This window comes from Macaca fascicularis, chromosome 7 (genome assembly GCF_037993035.2).
Source record: "Macaca fascicularis isolate 582-1 chromosome 7, T2T-MFA8v1.1".
NCBI lineage: Eukaryota > Metazoa > Chordata > Mammalia > Primates > Cercopithecidae > Macaca > Macaca fascicularis.
In genome coordinates, this window is record NC_088381.1 from 141,171,105 (window position 1) to 141,196,675 (window position 25,571).

The 25,571-nt window shown below is 42.4% G+C and overlaps 1 protein-coding gene across 50 annotated transcripts in view; it reads right to left on the bottom strand.

Annotated features, from left to right (window-relative positions):
• Positions 1–491: 491 nt before the first annotated feature.
• Positions 492–25,571, bottom strand: part of NUMB (NUMB endocytic adaptor protein) — a 193,111-nt gene continuing 168,031 nt past the window's right edge. For 15 of the 50 annotated variants that reach the window (XM_073997723.1, XM_045396689.2, XM_073997721.1 and 12 more), the window contains 7 exons: positions 23,354–23,428; positions 17,879–18,019; positions 12,778–12,982; positions 9,549–9,842; positions 7,840–7,986; positions 4,501–4,647; positions 492–2,576 (listed from right to left, as the gene is read on the bottom strand). In XM_073997723.1, the coding sequence (XP_073853824.1) occupies positions 1,861–2,576; positions 4,501–4,647; positions 7,840–7,986; positions 9,549–9,842; positions 12,778–12,982; positions 17,879–18,019; positions 23,354–23,428 (1,725 nt within the window). In that variant the 3' untranslated portion in view covers positions 492–1,860. The remainder of the gene's footprint in view (positions 2,577–4,500; positions 4,648–7,839; positions 7,987–9,548; positions 9,843–12,777; positions 12,983–17,878; positions 18,020–23,353; positions 23,429–25,571) is intronic. The other 35 variants (XM_073997742.1, XM_073997732.1, XM_073997740.1 and 32 more) reach the window with 3 other exon arrangements.

Below are 25,571 nucleotides of genomic sequence, written 5' to 3' on the forward strand. Positions count from 1 at the left end.
GGTAAAACTCATTCTAGGCCAGTGGTTCTCAACTTTCTACCATATTGCAAGCTTAAAAAAATCCAAAACACAACCTGGGGGGCCCCGCTGCCCCACTAACATTTTGATTTAATTGGTCTGGAATATAGGCCAGGCGTTAGGATTTTGAAACAGTATCCTCAGGTGATTCTACTGCATAGCCCAGGTTGAGAGGCACTGCCCCAGTCCTGGGGTGCGGCTGAGACTCTGCATGTCTAACCAGCTCCTAGGTGACATCTATGCTGCTGTTCCAGACCACACTTTGAGCAGCAAGAATCTGACTTTAGAGATACACTCAGGATTAACTTAAGCTTAAAGTATGAATGAAAATATGAATCTTAAGGGTATTTTTCTAGTCACTAAACTAGGGATTTGCAGCAGCAGTAGAATGGAGAGAGAGACCAAAAGAATGAAAAGTACATTCATTTACTAATAAAGGAAAGGGGAAAGAATAGCCCTTCATGGGCAAAAGCTTCTACCACGAACATTTATTTTTGTTAAAGCAGATTATAAATTTTCATCAGTACAAATATATATAACTTACATTTGATTGTAAGGCCAACGTTCAAAAGTAAAAATGAGATGAGCTCTCTTATTGTTATCTGAGGTCAAGAGGCTGCAACTGTCAAGGGGATGTTCTCACCGAAAGGAGGTTTGGGAGAAGAGGACACACACAAAGCTAATAAAACCAGAATCCCCATCCCCATCCCCACAAAACTCATGGGAACAAAATTTAAAGGATAAAACAAAACCCATCAAGACCCATATTACAAACCAATATGGTAACCTGTGTTCCCTTCTATGGTATGATTATGTCATGTTACCTTAGTGTTAAAGGATTAACATAAGGAAATTGCAGCAATATATGAAAGATACATTCTCTATACAGCATATTTAGATTGATTCCATTAAAATAATGACATTAGAATTCCATCATAAGCTTAAAACCAGGACAATACTGCTTTTCCTTTATTTAAAAAAAAACTACAACCTAATGACTGTATTGGTCATAAGCATGATTGTTGTTGCAATGTGCTACTTACAATGAAGGACAGAAAACAAGCTAGGGATCCTGTCTGCAGCTTCCAGCCTTTCCTCTTTTTACTTCAGTAGGCATCAATGATAAATCAATCTTATGTACAATTTCTTACAACTAACCCCTTTACCTTTGGCAAGATTACTTACAACTCATACAACTTTTTAATATCTGAGAACTATTTAAAATATTCTAAATGCATAAAAATAAAGATTTTGGCTTTTGATATATATAATATTTATTCTGTTACTCAAAATGGAAGCTCAACTTCTCCCCCAAAATATAGCTCTGCTGGGCAGTTGCTGATATGCCCTCCTGGGAATTCTGGCAGCAGAGCCTGCCTCTCTCTTCCCTAGCCTGAGCACAAACCACCCTGTTCTTTCTTGATTTCGAATACAGGCCACTACTGACAGGAGGCAGGTGAATGGCCTGAAAAACAAAGGGAGATTGCTTTGCTTCCTGTTGTTTTATATTTCAGTAAATGTGCTTTGAATATAGATTCTTGTTCAGATACTTTGCCTCTCTGTTGCTAGAGATTTGTAAGGGGGTGAGGGAAGAAGGAGTACAGAAAGCAACATTTCCTTGACTTCTTTAGTCTAATTGCAAGGCAGCTTTTCTCTAGGAATGCTTTTTCCCACATCTTTCAAAATCACCCCTCACAGTACTCTGGGCCTGGACTTGTTCCTTGGGACCTTTGGGATTAGTGAAAAGAGTACTAATCAGGAGACAAAGTCTGTTTTGCTCCTTTGACCTCTACCCCCTGCTCCCTGTCTGGTATGGACAAGATACACAGCCATAGGGATTGCTTAAAGTTCAATTTCAAACGTCTTCTGTAAGTCACTGGAGAAAGGGTTGGTAGGGGAGGGATTAGTACGCTGCTTGGACTTGTTTTCTAATGCAGCCCACTGGGCTTCAAAAGGATCCACCGGGCAGGTGCCTGTAGGAACCTCTGTATGCTTGTCTGCTGAGGCCAACCTGCCATCATCTATACCATTGAAAGCTGCAGAACCGTTGAGGTGCTGAGCAGGAGGCTTAAAGAAGGGACTGGTGGTAGCACTGCTTGCCTCGTAATGAGGGAATGTCTGCTGCCTGACCAGGCTGGGTGACTGATGGGGGTGGGCAGCCTGAGGGTGGCCTGCAGTGCCAAATACGTTGGCCACCATCTGGGAGGGAGTGATGCCCACCACAGGCACATTAGGGGCTGGATAGGGCATTCCATTGGCCACAGGATAAGACTGGGCAGGGACAAAGGCTGGCTGCAGGGCTGGGACTACACCCACTGGCACAGGCTGAGAGGTGAGGAATGCATTCCCTTGGAAAGGTGGTGCTGGCTGGGAGATGGCAGTGGGTGGAGGAGGCTGGAGAACTGGCTGCAGAGGAGCAGCTGATGCCTGGGGCTGCTGAGCCCGGATGCTCTTAGACACCTCTTCTAACCATCGGTCGGCCTCAGAGGGAGTACGTCTATGACCGGCCTGGAAGAGACCTGGAGAGGCAGCACCAGAAGATTGACCCCACTCGGTCCCTGGAACCAACAAGATGAGAGACAAAAGAATCCGTTAGGTGCATCTTTCCTCACCTTATTTGAATGATCCTAACATGTACAACATGTCACCCCAGTGGGACATTTTGTGGTTTTGATAGGTAGGAGGAAAGTCTATTACCAACTGGGATTTTGTGGTAGGATGAAGAAAACTTGTCAAGACCATGCTGCTGTGTCAGCCACACTGAAGCACTGTCTAGATATAGCTCAAATGCATTAAACCAAGGCAGCTGACTGATGTCAGAAACCCCTCCCTGTTGGTATGGCTCATCCACAATACAGAAACTAGCTGGTTGTGGTGGCTCGCACCTGTCATCCCGGCTACTTGTGAGGTTGAGGCAGGAGGACTACTTGAGCCCAAGAGTTCGAGGCTGCAGTGAGCTATGACTATGCCACTGCAGTCTGGCCTGGGCAACACAGTGAGAACTCTGTCTTTAAAAAAAAAAAAAAAAAAAAAAAAAAAACCCAGGCGCGCCGAGGTGGGCGGATCACCTAAGGTCAAGAGATCGAGACTATCCTGGCCAACATGATGAAACCCCGTCTCTACTAAAAATATAAAAATTAGCTGGGCGTGGTGATATGTATCTGTAGTCCCAGCTACTCAGGAGGCTAAGGCAAGAGAATTGCTTGAACCTGAGAGGCAGAGGGTGCAGTGAACCGAGATACTCTGGCCTGGTGACAGAGCAAGACTCTGTCTCAGAAAACGAACAAACAAAAAAAACCTAGCTTGCACATCCTCTAAAGGGCCCAAGGCAATTCATCTTCTGCTCTCACACAGCAAAAAGAAAATAACCAGTAATCTGGCCATATCTTGCTGGCCCCTGCCTGGCTTCCAGAAATATGTTGTCTTTGTGGTGAACTGCCTGTATTACTTATGTTAAAACCTTTTGAGGCCAGGTGTGGTGGCTCACACCTATAATCCCAGCACTTTTGGAGGCCAAGGTGGGTGGATCACGAGGTCAGTTCAAAACCAGCCTGGCCAACATGGTGAAACCCCATTTCTGCTAAAAGTACAAAAATGAGTTGGGCATGGTGACATGTACCTGTAGTCCCAGCTACTTGGGAGGCTGAGGCAGGAGAGTTGCTTGAACCCTAGAGATGGAGGTTGCAGTGAGCCAAGATTGTGCCACTGCACTCCAGCCTGGGTGACAGAACAATACTCCGTCTCAAAAAAAAAAAAAAATTTTTTTTTTGGTTATTATAATTAATAGATGTCTTTTACAGAAAAACTAGAAGGTACAAAAAAGCAAAAATGAAGTGCTTTTTGTAACACTTTTTGTAGGCCTCCTATTGTACGAGGCAGGGCCTCCTCTTTCTACAGGCATGTCTGCACGTCACCAAATCCAGTGATGGATTTTCTGAGGTGGGGCCCTGGAATCTGCTTTTTTTTTTTCTTTTTTTGAGACAGAGTATTGCTCTGGCGCTCAGGCTGGAGTGCAGTGGCACAATCTTGGCTCACTGCAACCTCCGTCTCCTGGGTTCAAGCGATTCTCCTGCCTCAGCCTCAAGTAGCTAGGACTGGACTATATGTGCATGCCACCACGTCTGGCTAAATAAAGACAGGGTTTCACCATGTTGGCCAGGATGGTCTCACTCTCCTGACCTCGTGATCCACCCACCTCGGCCTCCCAAACTGCTGGGATTACAGGCATGAGTCACCACGCCTAGCCGGAATCTGTATTTTATAAAAGCTCTACGGATGGTTTGGTTCCACAGTCCTAATGACTATTAGTCTCTCTTTTGTTCTCCTTCACCATCCTTATGTAAGCAGCTTATTTTCAGGAGGGAACGTAGGTTTCCTGAAAGGATTCCTCCCTAGTTCCCACTCAGCTAACTGGCTGAGTTTTAGAACCAGGGTCACTTATCTGATCCCAGAAATCCTCAACACCATCTGTGGCCACCTTACCCGAACATGTGGCTGCAATTTCCTTGTTAGCAGCATCAGGGGCATGGGCCCAAGGGTTGGTTTCACGCACAGGCATTGCTACGGGTGCTAGAGCAGTATGGGCTGGCTTAGCAGCAAGCACATGGAAGGCTGAGTCAGTGCCATTAGCTACAATGGGAGCAGACAACATCAATGGAGTTAATTCATGCAGGGTGTACAAGTGATCCCTTGGAGCTGCGTCAGTCAAGTGAATGTACAATACTGGTGGAATGGAGAGAGAGAAGAGTTGATATTTGGGAAAACCATGATATCTTGCATTGGATGTACATACCATTAGGCAAAGAAGGAATTAGAGGTTGTAATTTTTAAATGGTTGTATAGTAAAGTCAAATGACTGTCCTAGGAAAATATGTTCATAGGGAGAGGGGAAATGAAACCTACAACAACAATTTCAAATTAAGGTGAACAGAGCTGCTCTGTCTTAGGAGTAGCAAAAAATATCTAACTATTCTAAATATAGCTTAGCCTTTGGCACAATGAAGTAGGTACAGCATTTCCCTCTTCTTCACTTTTCCAAAAGGTCAAATTATGTTAACAATAATACTGGTTAAAAATAGGCCAGGCATGGTGGCTTATGCCTGTAATCCCAGCACTTTGGGAGGCTGAGGTGGGTGGATCACCTGAGGTCAGGAGTTCGAGACCAGCCTGGCTAGCATGGCGAAACCCCGTCTCTACTAAAAATACAAAAATTAGCTGGGCGTGGCGGCGTGCACTTGTAATCCTAGCTACTAGGGAGGCTGAGGCAGGAGAATCGCTTGAACCTGGGAGGCGGAGGTTGCAATGAACTGGGATCACACCACTGCACTCCAGCCTGGGCAACAGAGTAAGACTCCATCTCAAAAAAAAAAAAAAAAAAAAAAAATTACTCCTTGTTTCCTTTTCAAAAGTTAAAATGTGTACATGATTCGTTATTATGTGCTAGTCATTAAGCTAATATTTTACATGCATCATTTCATTTAATTCTCTCGAAAACCCCATGAGTCTGGTATTATCCCCCTATTACAGATGAGAAATCAAAGTTGGTATGTTTTCATTTGCTTGATAAATTTGTAATTTGCTACAGAATTAATTTCAACTTTTTACAAAGATGTTTTCCCCCCCTGTGATGTTTACAATATTACAAAGTACCTACTATTCTTTCCTCATCTCCCCTTATTAAAATCTGCAAACGCTTGTTCCTTTTATTCCAGATATCTATATTAGTTTCTACTCCTTAGCCCAACTCTCAATAACATTTAGTATGGTGTAGACAAGCACCTTCCCCTGACCTACAATATAATTATGTCCTTTTTAGGACTGGACAGCCTATGCCTATGGTGTTGGTACCATGTATATATATTTGAGATGGGGTCTCGCTCTTGTCACCCAGGCTGGAGTGCAATGATCTCGGCTCACTGCAACCTCTGGCTCCCAGGTTCAAGTGATTCTCCTGCCTCAGCCTCCCGAGTAGCTGAGATTACAGGTGCCTGCCACCATGCCCGGCTAACTTTTGTATTTTTAGTAGAGACGGGGTTTCATCATGTTGGCTAGGCTGGTCTCAAACTCCTGACCTCCGGCGATCTGCCTGCCTCAGCCTCCCAAAGTGTTGGGATTATAGGCATGAGCCACTGCGCCTGGCCGGTGTTGGTACTATTTACCTAGGATTTGTCTAAAAGACTACCTTTGCTTTTTCGTTGACAAAATACATTTTTTTTCACCTAGAAACTGGGAGCCCTTCAAAGGCAGGGAAAGGAAACTGAAATATTCAATTGTGTGCACTTAGTGCCTTGTAGGCAGGCAGAATCAGCAGATTGTAATGGGTACTATATTCAGGAAGACCTGAGTTTAAATCCTGTCTGTATGATTTGGGCAATTTACTTATCCTCTCTGAGCCTCTTTTTTTTTTTTCATCTGTAACACCTAACTCACAAGGTTGTTGTGGGGATTAAATGAAATAATGCATGAATACCTACCACAATGTGGCAAGCAATGTGTAAGTGCTCAATAAATTGTGCCTATTATTACTGGTATTATAAATGTTTGTTAGATGACATGAAAAGTCATTTGGTATACATGACTATGAAGGTTTATTAAAAAGAAAAAGAAGGCCGGGCGCGGTGGCTCAAGCCTGTAATCCCAGCACTTTGGGAGGCCGAGACGGGCGGATCACGAGGTCAGGAGATCGAGACCATCCTGGCTAACGTGGTGAAACCCCGTCTCTACTAAAAAATACAAAAAACTAGCCGGGCGAGGTAGCAGGCGCCTGTAGTCCCAGCTATTCGGGAGGCTGAGGCAGGAGAATGGCGTAAACCCGGGAGGCGGAGCTTGCAGTGAGCTGAGATCCGGCCACTGCACTCCAGCCTGGGCGGCAGAGCGAGACTCCGTCTCAAAAAAAAAAAAAAAAAAAGAAAAAGAAAAAGACCCTTGGAGGAAAAGCGTGCAGTTCTTCCAGTAGAAGCAGGGCACTATCTCCAGAGTAAAACTTTCTCTGAGCTCCTTTCGAAAGAAACGGAGAAACAGCAATTATAGCCGCTGAAATTCTACAAGTCTGTAATTTAAGTTACATAAATTCTTTGCTGACCTCCAAGTCAATATCCACTATTTAGTATCTCTGAAAACAACTTTTAACTCTTCAATGCCACAAACGCAAATTTTAAGATACTTGTTATAGAAGATGAACTACAGAGCTCAAAGGAGTGCCTTTTTCTTTATGAGCCTCTCTGACAGGGCAGAGACTAGGTGAGTCCAGGGCTTGTCAACCTTGGCACCACTGACATTTTGGGCTGGATAATCCTTTGTTGTGGGTGCTGTCCTTTACACTGAAGGATGTTTAGTGGCATTCTTGGCCTCTAACCACATGCCAGTAACACCCCCAACCCCCAACTTGTAAAGCCCCAAAATGTCTCCAGACAGTGAATGACAAATTTTGCCCCTGGTTGAGAACAACTACACTAAAGAAAGCATAACCTTTGAACCAATTCTGATGACTACTGCTTTTGGGAAACTGGCTGGGTATGCTGATCTTTAACAGTCAAGTGGGAAATAAAGTAGTAGGTTGGGACTATAGAAATTTCTTATAGAATGGGGTGAAAGATGGGCACATGCAGAATGACAAACACAGACATCTTAGAAAACAGGAAGGGGAACAAAGCACAAAGACATTGTTGAATAGAGAAATCAATGAATCTAAGACATCAAATAAGAAATTAATGGGTCTGACCAGGTGTTGGGAAGCTCAGGATGCCAACTTACAGTCAGTGAGCAGTGTACTAAAAGTACTGGTTGTAAAGAGAACAGCTGAGCAGGTCAGAGGGCACCAACCTTGGAAGGTAGGAGATTGTGGTGCCACCACTGTCACTGGTTTGGTCATTGGAGCAGATGAGAAGGGGTCCTCAGGTGTGCTGAAGGCATTGGTGATCTGTGAGCACAGGGAGCTGATGCTCTCTGCCTCCCCTTCTACCTCTGGCACTGCAAGGCAAACAGAAAATGGCTCCAGACACAAAAACAGAATAATTCTGAAATTTGACAGTATGATGCAAGCTGGCATTTTATACAGTATCTCTTGTTTATGGAAAAAAAAGGCTCAATTAACTGTATGGCGGGGCTACAAAACCAGTTTCAAAAAATTTACTGGCCACAATTTCATTGGCTTTTCAGATGGGAAAGTATAAAATGTCAACAATTAATGTACTAAGGCACATCTTCCTCTCTTATTTCTTCATTTCCTCCTCTTATAACACTGTTGGGAATCTGTCCTTTTTGTGCCAAGATGTTTAGCTAGCCAGATCTTTCTAGAAGACATATGCAACCTGTATGCCTTCCAACGTGTTCTCAAGGCTGTGATCTGAATTAGGTTCTGGAGCCTTTAGTAATTCTGTCAGGAAAATGGGTTAAAGTCTGGGACACTAGTGGATGCTCAGTGCTTTTCTCTGTAACAACTATGATAATATCATCAATCTCATTTTTCTCCAAAGTCTCTAGTACTTAGCATATGATCATGTAACATGAAAAAGTGAGCAGAGGTGTAGGACGCTAGGGCCTTTAATCTTAATACAGACTCTAGGATACTTTTGTATCACTAAGGAAGCTAATTATGTGTGCTAAAGCTCTGTTTGCTCATCTGTAAAGAGAATAATAGTTTTTATTCCCTGTCTGCCCTAGAAGGAGACTGAGCTGAAATGAGGTACCTGAGCTGAGAGCTGAAAAGACCCTCTGTAATCATCTAGTCCAACTATTCTTTAGGCCTAGTTTCATCTGTCAGATGAACTTAACTCTGTACTTTTATACCATCAGTAGGAATGGCCTATTGAGACAGCTTCCTCATATTCTGTTATAGCAATGGCTTGACATGTCTCAGAGCGAGGTAAAATAGAGCCCAACAAAACCACTGACCAGATCTAATACTTTAGCTACAGATTTTATGATGAGGATAGACCTATAGGGGCTGGCATAGCTGTACAGAGGCCACACAAAGGCCTGTGGGACAGTTCTGAAAGGTAATGAATATTTGTGAACAAGTCCATTGTCTGTGATGAACAACAGATCTTAGATGTACACGAGACACCTGTCTAGAGTTTCCTCCCTATGGAGCCAACCAGCCAGAAGGACAATGAGCACATATCCATTTCTTCTGCTGGTAATGCTATGTGTTTCTAAGGCCTCTTTAATTAATTCCCTGCTGGGTCCCAAATGGCAGAATAAGAATAGAAACTTGAGACCCTTGATGTTTGGAAGCAGGTTGGCTGAGAGGCAGTGAATGCCCTTACATCGAGACAAACCACAAATCTTGAGGCTTGGGCTAGAAATTCCACAATGGCTCTGATGCCTGTTTGTTGAAGAGAAATTATGGATTTACATCCCCCTCCATGGACCTTAGTTTTCCCACTATGGGAAATGACAAAAGATAACAACTATCAACCAACCTCAGGGAAAGAGGAATGCCTAGTTTAATGGGATCAGTGTCTTCATGGGAAGTGATGAGAATGCTTCAGTGCTCGAGTACCCAGTGAGTCAGGTAGATGCTACATTACCTGCATTTTTAATGGGGAAATCAGTCTTCCTCTGCATAGTGGAAGGCAACTCATTGATGCGTAGGGATAGTTGGCGTTTAAAGGGTGACATCTTCTGGCTAAGAGCAGGAAATCCTCGGAAAGAGCCTTGGCGAGCAAGCTGTTCAATTGGAGCATGCCGGCGTGGGATGGCATGAGGATTGTTCATCTCCAGAGAGGTCGTGGCATCAGAAGTAGGAGAGGTGGGAGAGGATGGGGATGGAGCAGTGTTGCCAGGGGCCACTGATGAACCAACGACTATCTTATCTGTTTCAGCTCAAGAAAATAAAGAGAATGAAGACCTTAGCAATGTCTTCAAATAATTTGAGTTTACAGAGCTGACAAATGTGAAAGCCCTCTAGGTCCTTTTACCCATTTCCTTCCCAATGTCTCTTAAAAGGTAAGTTAGAAGTAGGGTTCAGATCCATTTTCCAGACAGATAAAAGGCTTAGTAATGTACTATATGTCTACTAAGACAGAAATGTTAGATCTTTTATTCTCATTCAGTGATTTATAAATTAAGACTGTGAACAAGATCTTAAAAACCCAGTTCCTATGAATTCCTAATATATGGTCTTTTAAAGAATGATTCATGATTTTCAATGCTTGTGTGTTAGGGGAGGAGAACTTTGGGAACTGCAGCATTAGAAAGGTCTAAATAAGCATAAGTTTAACCATGTATCTTTGATTAGGTGTCAAAGAATGTCATACATAACAGTCTTTATTTATTTACTGTTGGAGATGGAGTTTCGCTCTTTTTGCCCAGGCTGGAGTGCAATGGCATGATCTCGGCTCACTGCAACCTCCACCTCCCAGGTTCAAGTGATTCTCCTGCCTCAGCCTCCCAAGTAGCTGGGATTATAGGTGCATGCCACCACACCCAACTAATTTTGTTTTTTTTTTTTTTTTTGAGATGCAAGCTCCGCCTCCCGGGTTCCCGCCATTCTCCTGCCTCAGCCTCCCCAGTAGCTGGGACTACAGGCGCCCGCCACCTCGCCCGGCTAGTTTTTTGTATTTTTTAGTAGAGACGGGTTTTCACCATGTTAGCCAGGATGGTCTCGATCTCCTGACCTCGTGATCCACCCGTCTCGGCCTCCCAAAGTGCTGGGATTACAGGCTTGAGCCACTGCGCCCGGCCCTAATTTTTTATTTTTAATAGACACGAGGTTTCATCATGTTGGTCAGGCTGGTCACAAACTCCTGACTTCAGGTGATGCACCTGCCTCGGCCTCCCAAAGTGCTGGGATTACAAGCGTGAGCCACCACGCCCAACCTAAAGCAGTCTTTAAATCATGCATTTGTGGTTCATTTGAATAAAAGCATGCAGTAAATAAAATTTTGAACTGGATTAAATTTGATTAAATATAAGACTGTGGGTACCAGTCGAGTCCCATTCTGATTGTGACAAATCTCAACCACCAACTCTCACAATCCTTTGTAGATCTTGGGACTCAATCTCTTTGCAGTTGCTGTACATAACAATGAATATTATTTGGTGGTATTAAAGAACATGCTTAATTAGTGAATAGTCTGAAGACCACTAAAGCATATTAAATAACAGTAATACAGGTTAAATTTTCTAGTATAGATAGCATGATTTTTTCCCCCTTTGGCTTCCTGGTGGAAATATTCACAAGAAATGAAAAAAAATCACTATCAATAATTTCATTTCAAATAAAAATATGTATGCTTTTTTTTTGGAGGGGGGTTAAGAATTAGAGCTGTTTGGGTCAGTATTTTAGTCAATGCTGCTATCTAAAAGGGCTGGTTTAAGGCCAGGTGCAGTGGCTCACACCTGTAATTCCAGCACTTTAGGAGGCCAAAGCAGGCAGATCAACTGAGATCAGGAGTTCAAGACCAGCCTGGCCCATCTCTACTAAAAATACAAACATTAGCTGGGTGTGGTGGCATGCACCTGTAATCCCAGCTACTCAGGAGGCTGAGGCAGGAGAATTGCTTGAACCCAGGAGGTGGAGGCTGCAGTCAGTGGAGACTGCGCCATTACATTCCAGCCTGGGCAACAGAACTAGACTCTGTCTCAAAAAAAAAAGGAAAAAAAAAAAACACAAATCAAACCAAAACAACAACAACAAAAGACTAGTTTAGAACTAAAAGGTTATAGTAAAAAAATTATCATATATATATATTTGTTTGTTTTTTTAAGAGACAGGGTTTTACTGTTACCCAGGCTGGAGGAGTGCAGTGGCATGATCACAGCTCACTGTAACCTTGTACTCCCAGGCTCCAGCAATCCTCTGGTCTCAGCCTCCCAAGTAGCTAGGATTATGGATGTGCACCACCAAATATGGATAATTAATTTTTTTTTTTTTTTTAGGGATAGGGTCTATGTTGTCCAGTCTGGTCACAAACTCCTGGCCTCAAGTGATCTTTCCTCCTCAGCCTCCTTAAGTACTGAGATTATAGCTGTGAGCCACTATACCTGGCCTCAAAATTATATTAATGTCTATTAGTTAACCTGAATTGTTTGTGCTTGTCTTGTTGGTTTTAACCCTACTTATATACAAGAATGCAAAAATATTTTCAAGCCCTATCATTTGGTTCTAAAATATACCCATCTCACATTTATAGACTGCCGACTAACTTGAATGTTTGTACAGGCATTTCTGCTGTGATGCCATGTGTACCTAAATAAAACACTCTATAAAATCACACCCTAAATTAAATTAACAGAGCTATGGGAAAAAGTTATAGGCTTACCTCTCAAAATCTATAGACTTTTGTGACTAGAAAGCACTAAAAACCAGCAATAATCTCATATAAGCAGTATTACTGTTAAATCTCTCTGCTAGCATCATAGTCTGTGGATGCTTTGCAGCCTTAAGCCCTGGGACCTGTGCTGCTTTCTTTAAGATGCAGGTACTTGCTTCATTTGCTTCTCATAGAGATCAGATGCATCCGAATTAAAAAGGTATCTCAGGATGGAAGGAAGCGGGTAAGAGATGTCTCTGCAGCTTCTTCAACCGCACTCTGATTCCTCAGGTAGCTTACTAGAATGGAGTACATATTTTTGAAGCCATTCAACTAGCCACTCTAAAGGAAGCAGTTTTTAAGATTTTCAGCTTTGTTATAAGGTTTTATATTGCTAAGGGTTCTCTTTGATTATGAGAAAACTTATCCCTGGTAGCTTCAAAATAATACCTTGTTGGGAAAAACTGCATTCCATAAATACACACTGTAGAACAGATTGTACCTTTCTTGGCATCTTGCATTTGTTTCATGATCTCCTCTCTTTCTGCTTGTTCAGTGGCTGTTGTGACACGGAATGATCCTTCTCTTGTAAAAGTGGTTCGACTAGCATCAAAAGTAGCAGTCACTCCACATTCCTTCTCCCGCTTCTGCTTGCGCTCTAAACAGGCTGCAAAAGCACAGCCTACTGCATGGCTCAACCTTTCACCCTGTAGAGAGCAGGTTTTAAAAGCTTTTCAGAATTACATTACTAACAATTACATAGAAATAAGTCCTTTTTTTTTGTTTTTGAGACAGAGTCTTGCTGTTACCCAGGCTGGAGTGCAGTGGCGCAGTCTCTGCTCACTGCAATCTCTGCCTCCAGGCTCAAATAATTCTCGTGCCTCAGCCTCCTGAGTAGTTGGGACTATAATCACGCACCACCACACCTGGCTAATTTTTGTATTTTTATTAGAGATGCGGTTTTGCTATGTCGGGCAGGCTGGTCTCCAACTCCTGGCTTCAAGTGGTCTACCTGCTTCAACCTCCCAAAGTGCTGGGATTACAGGCGTGAGCTACCACACTCGGCCCAAATAAGTCTGTTTTTATGAAAGCAAGATGTTGCAAATTCCAACTTAAAATTGTTTTAATATATTCTCATATGCCAAATTAATTTAAATGAATAAATTTTCTCAGGTAGTGCTTATGATGGTTCAATTCACTGTTACAAGCCTTGAAGTAAAGTGATAACCAGCAACCTGCGCTTTTGCAAGCAGCCATGGAGAACTCTTTATCACTTAGGCTCTGTCATGTCAGCCCTGGCCAACAGCTTAGAAGACTCTATGCAAGGTTTCAAGCCTTGACATGCAAGCTTCTAGTTGCCCTTTGGGGAAGGAGAGGGAATATTTACCAGCCATTTCTAAGAAACTACTGGAAAGGCAAGGCATATTTCAGGAGCTTAATGCAGTGTTAGTATGTCTAGGAAAAAAAGGTGCAAACTTAAAACATCTGATAAACAAATACAATTCCAGTGATTAAAAAGGAATGCGGCTGGGCATGGTGGCTCACATCTGTAATCCCAGCACTTTGGGAGGCCGATGTGGGCAGATCGCTTGAGTCCAGGAGTTTGAGACCAGCCTGCATAATACAGTGAGACCCTGTCTCTATCAAAAAAAAAAAAAAAAAAAAAGAAAATTAGGCCAGGTGGGATGGCTCACACCTGTAATCCCAGCACTTTGGGAGGCCGAGGTGGGTGGATCATGAGGTCAGGAGTTCGAGACCAGCCTGGCCAACACGGCAAAACCCCATCTCTACTAAAAACACAAAAATTAGCCGGGCGTGGTGGCGGGTGCCTGTAATCCCAGCTACTTGGGAGACTGAGACAGGAGAATTGCTTGAAGTTGGGAAGTAGAAGTTGCTGTGAGCTTAGATGGCACCATTGCACTCCAGCCCGGGCAACGAGAGCGAAACTCTGTCTCAAAAAATAAATAAAAATAAAAATAAAGGCCGGGTGCAGTGGCTCAAGCCTGTAATCCCAGCACTTTGGGAGGCTGAGGCGGGCAGATCACCTGAGGTCAGGAGTTCGAGACCAGCCTGATCAACATGGAGAAACCCTGTCTCTACTAAAAATACAAAATTAGTCAGGCATGATGGCGCATGCCTGTAATCCCAGCTACTCGGGAGGCTGAGGCAGGAGAATCACTTGAACTCAACCCGGGAGGTGGAGGTTGCGGTGAGCCAAGATCGTGCCACTGCACTCCAGCCTGGGCAACAGGAGCAAAACTCTGTCTCAAAAAAAAATAATAATTAAAAAAAAATAATAATAAAAAGAAAAGAAAATTAGTCGAGTGTGGTGGTGGTGTGTGTCTGTGGTCCTACTTGGGAGGTGGGAGGATCGCTTAAACCTACAGTAAGCTGTAATTGTGCCACTGCACTCCAGCCCAGGTGACATAGTGAGACCCTGTTTCAAAAAACACTAACAATGAGACAAACGCTTTGCTGTCTCCCCTTTCTGAAACCTCCCTCTAAGCAACCCTCCTCATTTATGGCCCTCAGTGCTTTTAGGTTTTCCCCCATACCTTTCCTATCTTCCTCTAGCTCTCTCTAATTCCCAACTCTACCTCCCAACCAAACACAGGCAAAAGCGAAAGCATGTTTTCATCCACACTGTCTACTTATAAAAGAATTAAGCAGAGAAAACCGATTTGTGTGTGGGAGGAGTGGAGGACGTATGTATATGAACAAAACACTGCTTTATATAGATACACTGGATTACCCAGAGTCAATTTAATAAATTTAATGGATTATTTTTAGCAGGGTTATCTGTATTTTAAACCATTTTGCTAATTGTGGAATAAAAAATCTAGAGATGGTATAATTGTTGGCATCATTCACAGTGAGAAGAGATATTTGGGAACAGGAAGTCTTTTGTGGTGTTCTCAAAATCACACCACGTAGGCAGCTGCTCCTACACACAGCTCTGAACAAGTCGTTTCACTGGATTTTGCATGACAGTGTTAGTTATCATAAGGACAGGTAGAGGTTTAAAATGCTTTATGTCCCTAAGATTTTACTACCTTTGACTACTTTTTACTCTTTTAAAACTTTTAAACTTTTTAAAAAAACTTTTGACTACTTAAAGACTGACAGAATTACTCTATGAATCCACATGAGTTTCCATCTAACTTCCCAGTAGGACGATATTAGGCCAGACGTTAAAGCATGAAACAGGAGTACTGAAAGATTCTTCTAATGTGTTTGCATTTGAACGCAGCTCTATTATAAGGACAAAGCTACAGGTCAAGGAAGTTTATTCTTTCTCCTAGGCCTAGGGCAGAAGTTGTTGCAGAGTGACCTCATCCCCAACCAACAGCATCATCTGGGAACTTTAAGTGCAAATTCTGAAGTCCCAACCCCAAACTCACTGAATGAAAAACGCTGGAGATGGGGCCCAGCAATCTATGTTTTAAAGCAAGTCCTCCAGGTGATTTTGATACAGTAGAACTATTGGCCTAGGAGATTCAAACAGCCTGCCGGGCCATGATTTGACAATAAAATGGTTTTTAAATTAGTATCTGGAAACTCTTGAACTCCAGATTTTTAAAGTGTAGTGATAGCAAAATATACTAAATTTGTGGTTTACTTAGGGTCTGAGAAACAGAGGACAAAAGCATAGTTCAGTTACTTTAACTCATTTTCAAAGTACCTGTGTCAAACCAAGGAAGAACAGCTTAAACATTACTAGCTAAAATTTTTGGAGTAATGTGGGCCAGACCCTATGCTAAGTGTGCTTATACTCATTATCCAATTTAGTATTCACAACCACTTTCTCCATTTATAGAAGTATATACCAAGACAGAGAATGTTAAGTAACTTGCCCCAAATCCCACGCTAGTAAGAACCAGAATCAGAACTGAAACCCGTATCTGACTCAGAGCCTGAGTTCTTAGCATTTGTTTACACCAGTGTCTCAAAGATCTTTAAACAATTTTGGTCAATTTTTAGCGCATAGCCACTACTTATCATCCAGATTAAACTTTGGCAAGAGCTTTACTCACCTGTAACCTCTGCCTCCTGGGTTCAAGCGATTCTCGTGCCTCGGCCTCCTGAATAACTGGGATTACAGGCACCCACCACCATGGCCAGCTAATTTTTGTATTTTTAGTAGAGACAGGGTTTCATCATGTTGGCCAGGCTGGTCTTGAACTCCCGACCTCAAGTGATATGCCCACCTCGACCTCCCAAAGTGCTAGGATTACAGGCATGAGCCACCATGCCTGGCCTATTTTTGTTTTATTTTGAGATGGCGTCTTACTCTGTCATCTAGGCTGGAGTTCAGTGGCACAATCTTGGCTCACTGCAACCTCTGCATCCCGGTTCAAGCGATTCTCCTGAGTCAGTCTCCCAAGTAGCTGGGATTACAGGCATGCGCCACCACACCTGGCTAATTTTTGCATTTTTAGTAGAGACAGGGTTTTACCATGTTGGCCAGACTGGTCTTGAACCCTTGACCTCAGGTGATCTGCCCACCTCAGCCTCCCAAAGTGCTGGGATTACAGGTGTGAGCCACCATGCCCGGCCAGTATTTCTTTTCTTTTTTTTAAATGGAGTCTTACTCTGTTGCCCAGGATGGAGTCAGTGGCGCAATCTCAGCTCACTGCAACCTCCACCTCCTGGGTTCAAGCAATCCTTCTGCCTCAGCCTCCCGAGTAGCTGGGACTACAGGCATGTGCCACCATGCCTGGCTAATTTTTTTGTATTTTTAGTAGAGACGGGGGTTTCACCATATTGGCCAGGCTGGTCTTGAACTCCTGACCTTGTGATCTGCCTTCCTCGGCCTCCTAAAGTGCTGGGATTACAGGTGTGAACCACCGTGCCTGGCCAGTATTTCTATTTTTATAATAGTTGAAAGTATACTCCAACTCAGTTTTTTTTTTTGGAGACAAGGTCTCACTCTGTCACCCAGGCTGGAGTGTAATGGCACGATGACTCACTGTAGCCTCCAACACGTGGTCTCAAGTGATCTGCTCGCCTCAGCCTCCCAAGGCATGTAGCTAGGACTACATGCATGTGCCACCATGCCTGGCTAATTTTTTATTTAACTTTGTGAAGATGAGGTCTTGCCACATAACCCAGGTTGGTTTCCAACTTGTGGTCTCAAGTGATCCTCCTGCCCTGGCCAAAGTGCTGGGATTATAGGGGTGAGCCATCAGGCCCAGCCAAGTTCTTTCATTTGTAGTAGTCTCTTTGCAAATACATTTTTAATACCATACCCATATGTGTTAGCAAACAAATACATTTAAGAACCCTGAAAATACTTCCAATAATTAAAAGTTTCAAATAAAGTTTAGCAACCACTATCACCAGACCATTTTTATCTTCCTTTAATGATCTTTGGTTTCAGCCAATCATTTTGTTCAGTGAGTTGCAACTCCCGGGGTTACACCAAGAGTGTAAAATATTTGAATAAAAGGAGCTGAAAGTAGGCTAGTTTAGGCACTTCCAAGAGCAGCTGTAGCAGCACAAACTTGTTAAAAATGTAGTAGAAACTGCTTGGCTGAGCAAACCCAGAAAGAGCCCAGCTAACTGAGAATACTCATCATTAAATACATATTTGTTGGACTCACTGTGTCCTTGACAGCCATGAAGCAGTGACAGATCCAGCGACGAGTGGTGCCATCACGACATATGTAAGAAAAGGCTCTATCAAAGTTCCTATCTGGGGCACAGAAAGAAACTTTCTCTATCGTCTGGTCAACTATGAGGTCCTAGAAAATAGGACACACAAAGAAAGAGAAGACTTATGAGGTTATTTGAGCTTCTCAGAACACAGGATGTTCATTTCATGATGCACAATCCATACATCTGATACAACTAGGCTATGGAATAGCTAGATCTGTGTCCAGCAGTTTAAATACTGAGAATTGGACTTAGCAGATATCCTAAGAGGCACTTTACCCAGATACCTCTCTCATCTACATGTTCTAAGCATATGCTTGTTGATTCTAGTTTTACATCTCTTTCATGGTAGAGTCCACATTCAACAATATATGTAAATCAGTATCTTTAATCCTTTGGGTTTATTTCCAAATATAAGCAAATACATATAATAGTCATGTTTATGCTACCTTCGTTACACAATGAACACTACACACATACACACACAGTTCTGCGTCTTGCTTTTTTACATTAGATATACCCTATCCAGTGAATTTACTTCAGATACTATATTTTTTCAGGTGTGGAATTTCCATTTGTTTCTTTTTCTTTTTCTTTTTTTTTTTGGACAGTCTCACTTTGTCACCTGGGCTGGAATGCAGTGGCGCGATCTTGGCTCACTGTAACCTCTGCCTCCAGGGTTCAAGCAATTCTTTTGCCTCAGCCTCCCAAGTAACTGGGACTACAGACATGTGCCACCACACCCGGCTAATTTTTTGTGTTTTTAGTAGAGACAGGTTTCACTGTGTTAGCCAGGATGGTCTCAATCTCCTGACCTCATGATCCACCTGCCTCGGCCTCCCAAAGTGCTGGGATTACAGGTGTGAGCCACCGCGCCTGGCCATTTGTTTCTTTTTCATAGTTTCTATTCTCTGCCAAGATTTCTATCTCTTCATTCAATATGAACATATTTCCTTTCTGTCACTGAGTATAGTTATAATCCCTACTATACACTATTTTCATTTCTGTTAAGGTAGCACTCTACTTCAGTGTGCCATTTTCTGTACTAGTTGTGGTGATGCTATAAATACAAAACAATATAATGACTCAAAGACAAGAGATGTTTATTTCTTGGTCAAATAATGAAGGAGGGTACTTAAAATCTGTCTGCTAATTCCAACATCTGAGTCATCTTGAAGTTGGGTCTTTATTGATTGTTATTTTGATGAGAATAAGTCAGACTTGTCTGTTTTGTTGTATGCTGAGTAACCACATTGTAGACATTGTGAATGTTGTATGTGGAGAGTCTGGATTCCATTATATTCCTTGGAAATGTTACGTTTTTGGTTTTATCAGGTAGCTTATTTGATTATACTCAAATGGAAAACTCTATCTTTTGAACAGCACCTCAGACATCAGGGTGTTTTTGTTCTTTTTTTGAGACTGCCTCGCTCCATCATCCAGGCTGGAGTGCAGTGGCACAATCACTGCTTACTGTAACCTCAACTCCTGGGCTCAAGCGATCCTCCCGCCTCAGCCTCCCAAGTAGGTAGGACTACAGGTGCGTGTCACCATACGTAGGTAATCAAGTATCACTTTTTATATCCTTAGTTGGGCTATTTGGAGTCTGCCTTGAATCTACATGGCTAAAGGGGCAGAGATTAGGGCAGAATTTATGAACAGAATTTGGGACAGAATTACTCCTTTTTGGCTTATTTTCAGGATTCTCTTTTTACTTTCTTTTTTTGAGACAGTCTTGCTCTGTCACCCAAGCTGCTGGAGTGCAATGGCGCAATCTCAGCTTACTGCAACCTCTGCCTTCCAGGTTCAAGTGACTCTCGTGCCTCAGCCTCCCAAGTAGCTGGAACCATAGGCACACAACACCATGCCCAGCCAATTTTTTGTATTTTTAGGAGAGACAGGGCTTTAGCATGTTGGCCAGGCTGGTCTTGAACTACTGGCCTCAAGTGATCCACCCACCTTGGCCTCCCAAACTGCTGGGATTACAGGTGTGAGCCACCACGCCCAGCCTCTCTTTTTACCTTCTAGTGGCTATTGTTGCCTCAAATTCTGTCTTCTGCACTTTAGGAGGCTGAGGCAGGTGGATCACTTGAGGTCAGGAGTTCGAGACCAACCTGGCCAACACGGTGAAACTCCGTCTCTACCAAAAATACTAAAATTCGCTGGGTGTGCCGGCGGGTGCCTGTAATCCCAACTACTCAGGAGGCTGAGGCAGGAGAATTGCTTGAACCCAGGAGGCAGAGGTTGCAGTGAGCCAAGATCGCACCATTGCACTCCAGCCTGGGCGACAGAGCCAGACTCCATCTCAAAAAAAAAAACAAACAAACACACAAAAAAATTATGTCTTTTGGTTTTTAAGACCAAAAGACTAAGTGTTTCTTACTGAAGTTAGAGCTACCCTATATGGTACAGACTAGGACCTATCCTTAAGCTAGAAGCTGTGAAATGGGAAATCACCCAATACAATTTCCTTCTTCTAAGTGTCGGCTTCTCTCTAGAATCTATCTGTTTGGGTTATTTTCTAGTGTCTTTGAATAATTGGGTTATTTTGTTTAGAATTTACAGTTGTTTGCTAGAGGGTCAGTCCAACAGAAGCTCTATTTAGCTATTGCTGGAAGTGAAACACACTGAACAGTCATTTTGAAACTTGTTTTTCTAATTTTTTTCTTTGTAACATAAATTTCATTTCCATTCACATTTCCATCTACTAGGTTCAATTACATTTCCATTTGCAATTCATTTATCTCTTTTTCTTTTTTTTTTCTTTGATACAGAGTCTTGTTCTGTGGCCCAGGCTGGAGTGCAGTGGCGCGTTCTTGGCTCACTTCAAGCTCTGCCTCCCGGGTTCACGCCATTCTTCGGCCTCAGCCTCCTGAGTAGCTGGGACTACAGGCGCCCGCCACCACGCCCAGCTAATTTTTTGTATTTTTAGTAGAGATGGGGTTTCACCGTGTTAGCCAGGATGGTCTTGATCTCTTGACCTCGTGATCCGCCTGCCTCGGCCTCCCAAAGTGCTGGGATTACAGGCATAAGCCACTGCACCCGGCCATTCATTTATCTCTTTTTCTAAGACACTAAGAGTTACTATACTCAAATAGGAACACTAGGCTGAGTGCAGTAGATCACACCTGTAATCCCAGCACTTTGGGACGCTGAGGTGGGAGGATTGCTTGAGCCCAGGGGTTCGAAACCAGCCTGGGCAACATAGTGAGACCCCCATCTCTAAAAAAAGAAAAAAATATCTGGGCCATGGTGGTGTGTGCCTGCAGTCCCAGCTACTTGAGAGGCTGAGGTTGCAGGATCCCTTGAGTCTAGGAGACTGAGGCTGCAGTGAGCTATGTCTGTGCCACTGTACTCCAGCCTGGGTGACAGTATAAGACACTGTCTCAAGAAAAAGAAAAAAACAAAACAAAACAAAACAAAACAAAAAAAAGGTAGGAACACTATCAGAATCAAGATACACATGAGTTGGGAGATGGGATAGCAAGGCAATCTGACAGAGCTTCTTGCTCAAAGGTTAAGGGCTTCAGATTTCAGCTTCTGTTCCACAAAAATTTGTGCAGATCATGGCATGGTGTTATCACAAATACTGATCCCAACACAGTATTAGTTCCTGCTTATAGCGAAATACAAGGTGGGAAGATGGTCCCAATGGTGACAAGCCACCAAAGACTACTAATTACTACTATTCAGTGTGGAAAAAACTAAACTAATGAATGCCAGTGGTGTGAGTAGCCACAAGGGGGCAATATTACTTTCCAACTATTGTATAAAACAATTAAATACATAGCTTTCAAGTGTAACAAATTTCATCCAAACACTAATGAAAACTACACAAGTTCCAAAAAATAATTAAAATGATCACTGTTTCCTACAGTAATGTACTAAAATTGAAGACTATTGCTTCTCTTGAACTTAAAAAAAAGTACGCAATGTAAGGTCAAATAACTAAAATGCAGCTATATTAAATCACTTGAAATTACCAGGCAAGTTTCCTATCAAAACTGCTTTTTACCTGCCAGACTTTCTCCCCTTTCAGTGGCATTTGAATTTTTTAAAAAATTATCTTCTTGTTAAATTTTTTCCTGACTTTAGGTATTCTAGGAAATTTTAATTAATAATTAAATGTCCTTATATAACACCTTATGCTTTCTAGGGGTAGAGCTGTGTGTCTATTCTTATTTAGGCATTTAGGATCACTGTTTCTCAAATGCAAAATGCTACCTATGATTTGAGATATTATTTGGATTCTAAGTAAATGTTAACCAAAGAGCCATTTACTAGTCCTTAAGATGTCACTTAAATTGAGTTTTGAGTCAAAAGCCAGGTTAATTAGTTCAAATATCATTTTCTTAAAATAGTGTTTTCTTCAGAGCAAGAAGAAATTTCAGATGTGGAGTCCATCTGTTTTTAATTTTAAAATACGGTAAAAGGATAGTCTATCATCTTTTATATCAAATTTGTGAGAGTAAAAACTTTTAAAAAAATATGTAAGAACAAAAATAGGCCACGGGCAGTGGCTCATGCCTGTAATCCCAGCACTTTGGGAGGCCAAGGCAGGCAGATCATTTGAGATCGGAAGTTCAAGACCAGCCTGACCAATAAGGTGAAACCTCGTCTGTACCAAAAAATACAAAAATTAGTGGGGCATGGTGGTCCGTGTGTGTAGTCAGCTACTTGGGAGGCTGAGGCAGGAGAATCGTTTGAACCCAAGAGGTGGAGGTTGCAGTGAGCTGGGATTGTACCACTGCACTCCAGCCTGGGCAACAAGAGTGAAACTCCATATCAAAAAAAAAAAAAAAAAAAATAGAACTCAGATCTTAACACTAAATGCTAATGCTTAGTACCTTAGACATGCTATGTCATGTAGAACAAAATGTTGAGAGAATACTATTTTTCATAAAGTAAATGAGTAACTAAAGTGGTTTCCTGAACGTTAAATAGTCTCTCAGAAGATTGTACTTTGGACTAAGTGGAAGGATAAAGCTTCAACAATATAATACCTTTCAACAGCTTAAGGGTATTATATCTGATCATTAGAGATTTTTAAAAACATATGAGGAGTCCTATTTATGCTTATAAGAATCTTACCTTAGGCCAGACACGGTGGCTCACTCTTTTAATCCCAGCACTTTGGGAAGCTGCCGGTGGATCACCTGAGGTCAGGAGTTTGAGATCAGTCTGGCCAACATGGTGAAACCCCGTCTCTACTTATAATAGAAAAGTTAGCCAGGCGTGGTAGCACACCCCTGTAATCCCAGCTACTCGGGTGGCTGAGGCAGGAGAGTTGCTTGAACCCGAGAGACGGAGGTTGCAGTGAGCTGAGATGGCGCCATTGCACTCCAGCCTGGGCGACAAGAGTGAAAATCCATCTCCAAAAAAAAAAAAAAAAAAAAAATCAAAATCAAAATAAAGAATCTTACCTTAGTTTTTTCATCCACAACTCTGAGTCCATCTGCTGAGACCCACAGAACTGCTTTAACCGCTTTCTTTCCAGTCTTTTAAGAGAAACGAAAAAGGGGAGGGGAAGATACACATATACAATATTAAAAAAAAGTCATCTTCCACAGAAAACACTGACTTCTGCCTTCCAAAAGTCACAAGTACAGATGGAGTCTAAGTTCAGGAGTGGTACCCAAAGCCAGATACTCAAACCAAACTGCAGAAAAGTTCAGGAAAAAATAAGCCAAAGCCATTATTTTACAAACACAATGCAAAACAATAAGATAAAAGTAAGTAAAAGGGAAGTAACAGATGGAATAAAACCCAAGATATCAAATTCCATAAAGGGCAAAGAATTCATAACTAGATCCTTCACCCATTTAAAAAATCAAGAAAACCAAGAGTCAGATACATATTAAACACATAAGGAGTTACACCACAAGTAGCATCTACAAGTGTATTTAGAGCAAGAAGTAACATGTCTAAATTGAGGTGTTGACCATTCTACTATCCTATGACCCCAGTATGTTATAGCAGGACCCTTGGTCACCTAAAATTTTCGTGTTAAAAACACAGTAAGTCTTCATTACTCTATTAACAATCTTTAAAAAGCCATTATTTGTTCTCTCAGAGTTAACACTGACATTTTTCCTAATAATTTTTTTTTTTCTTGAGACAGAGTCTCACTCTGTCGCCCAGGCTGGAGAGCAATGATGCGATATTGGCTCACTGCAACCTCCCCACTCCCGGGTTCAAGCGATTCTCCTGCCTCAGCCTCCCGAATAGCTGGGATTACAGGCTCCTGCCATCACGCCCGGCTAATTTTTGTATTTCTAGTAGAGATGGAGTTTTACTACATTGGCCAGGCTGGTCTGGAACTCCTGATCTCAAGTGATCTGCCCCCCTCAGCCTCCTGAAGTGCTGGGATTACAGGTGCGAGCCACTGTGCCCAGCGTCTAATAATTTTAGAGACGAGGTCTCACTATGTTGCCCACGCTGGAGTGCAGTGGCTATTCACAGGTATGATCATAGAGCATTACAGCCTTGAACTCCTGGGCTCAAGTGATCCCCCCGTCCCAGTCTCATGTGTAGCCAGGACTACAAGTGTGCACCACTGCACCCAGCCTTGGCTTGGGTTTTAACTTGACATTAAATGCATGGAGACATTTTGGGGACACAGGAAGATTTAAAAACTACCCCCAAAAAATAATTTTCTTTTTACTGGCTCAGAAAATACTTTTTGGCACATGAGAATCACATGAGAACAAGCTGATGCATAATTCCTCCTGTGATGGAATGTAATAGTAATTTAACAGTATCCTTTCTTTTTAACTGCCTCAAGGATACAGCAAAATAAAACGAAAGCAATATGAAGGCTGAGAATAGGTATCAGATTATCATAAAAAATATAGATCAAAAAGAATCTGTTGCTAAGGTTGGCGCAGCAGCCTCTAGAAGGGACAAGGGAGACTATCAGAACTGTCTACCACTCTCCTCTATATGTGATCCAAGCCTAGGAAAACTTGATATGGGGACATGGCCTTACTTAACCTGTGATCCACTAGGCCTCATCATCTCCACCACCACCATACATTTGATGAGTGCCTATAATATGCCAGCCAGTGGAAATACCTGGACGGTTACTGAAAGGCAACAATCAGACAAAAAATAAAGAATACCATAGGTAAGTGCTACAGTAGAGCTGAGAACAAGGTACAGTGATGTCAGAAAAGAGGTATAATCAAACTCTTTGTGAAATTGGGGAAGGTTATACAAAGGAGAAGACTGAACTGGGTGCTGAAATAATTTTTCTTGATGCTCTAGGTAGGGGCAGGGAGACAGGGAAATAACAGAAGTACTGGACATGCCAGGCAAAAGAAACAGCAGTACAGGACATGGAAGCAAACAACATGGCAATTCTGGGGCTCTATAAATATTTTAGTATGGCTTGGTAAGTAGACTTGGCAATGGGAGAGGCATAATGGGAGATATAGTAGGAAAGGCCTAATCACGGGAGGTCTTCTATTCCTGATAAGGACTTTGATCTTGATTCTATGCGTAATTAGAAGCTACTCTGTAAATATTATTACAATAAATTGAATTTAGGTAAAGGAGATTAGCCTTGGTAATATGGATAGGCTTCATCCAATCAGTTGAAGGCCTCAAGAGCAAAAACAAGTTTCCTGGAGAAGAAACCCT